Below are 380 nucleotides of genomic sequence, written 5' to 3' on the forward strand. Positions count from 1 at the left end.
CCCGCCGCACCACCCGCCCCCGGGGCGTGGGCCCCAGCCCCTCCTCAGGCCCCTGGAGATCCCGTTACCTTTGGAAAATGCTCTGCGGGTCCAACCACCAGTAGGATAGTTGGTCTCCTCTCAGTGGGATCACTCCCTCTGTCCTGTGGCTTCCCCACCATCTTTGGCCCTTTCTCCCCGGGGCCTGGAAGTGGGGTGGTGTTTCTGGCCTCATCCTCTTTTTCCTCTGCAGGACCTTGGCACGCGGCCCTGGGAAAGAAGCTAGACAGAAAATGCCAAAGGGTCTGCAGCATCGCTGCTCCAGCGAGCATCCCAGGCAGGGAAGCCCTGCGCGCCCAGGAGCCGGCGCTGCCAAGGATGATGTGAGCGCCCTACCAAGC

The 380-nt window shown here is 63.7% G+C and overlaps 1 protein-coding gene across 2 annotated transcripts in view; it reads right to left on the minus strand.

Moving 5' to 3' along the window:
• SLC25A25 (solute carrier family 25 (mitochondrial carrier; phosphate carrier), member 25) overlaps positions 1-293 on the minus strand; it is a 13,826-nt gene extending 13,533 nt beyond the window's left edge. For both annotated transcript variants that reach the window (XM_008935832.1, XM_008935831.1), the window contains exon 1: positions 69-293. In XM_008935832.1, coding sequence (XP_008934080.1) covers positions 69-293 — 225 coding nt within the window. The remainder of the gene's footprint in view (positions 1-68) is intronic.
• Positions 294-380: the final 87 nt, after the last annotated feature.

The sequence above is a fragment of the Merops nubicus genome, unplaced genomic scaffold (assembly GCF_000691845.1).
Source record: "Merops nubicus isolate BGI_N331 unplaced genomic scaffold, ASM69184v1 scaffold23172, whole genome shotgun sequence".
Lineage (NCBI taxonomy): Eukaryota > Metazoa > Chordata > Aves > Coraciiformes > Meropidae > Merops > Merops nubicus.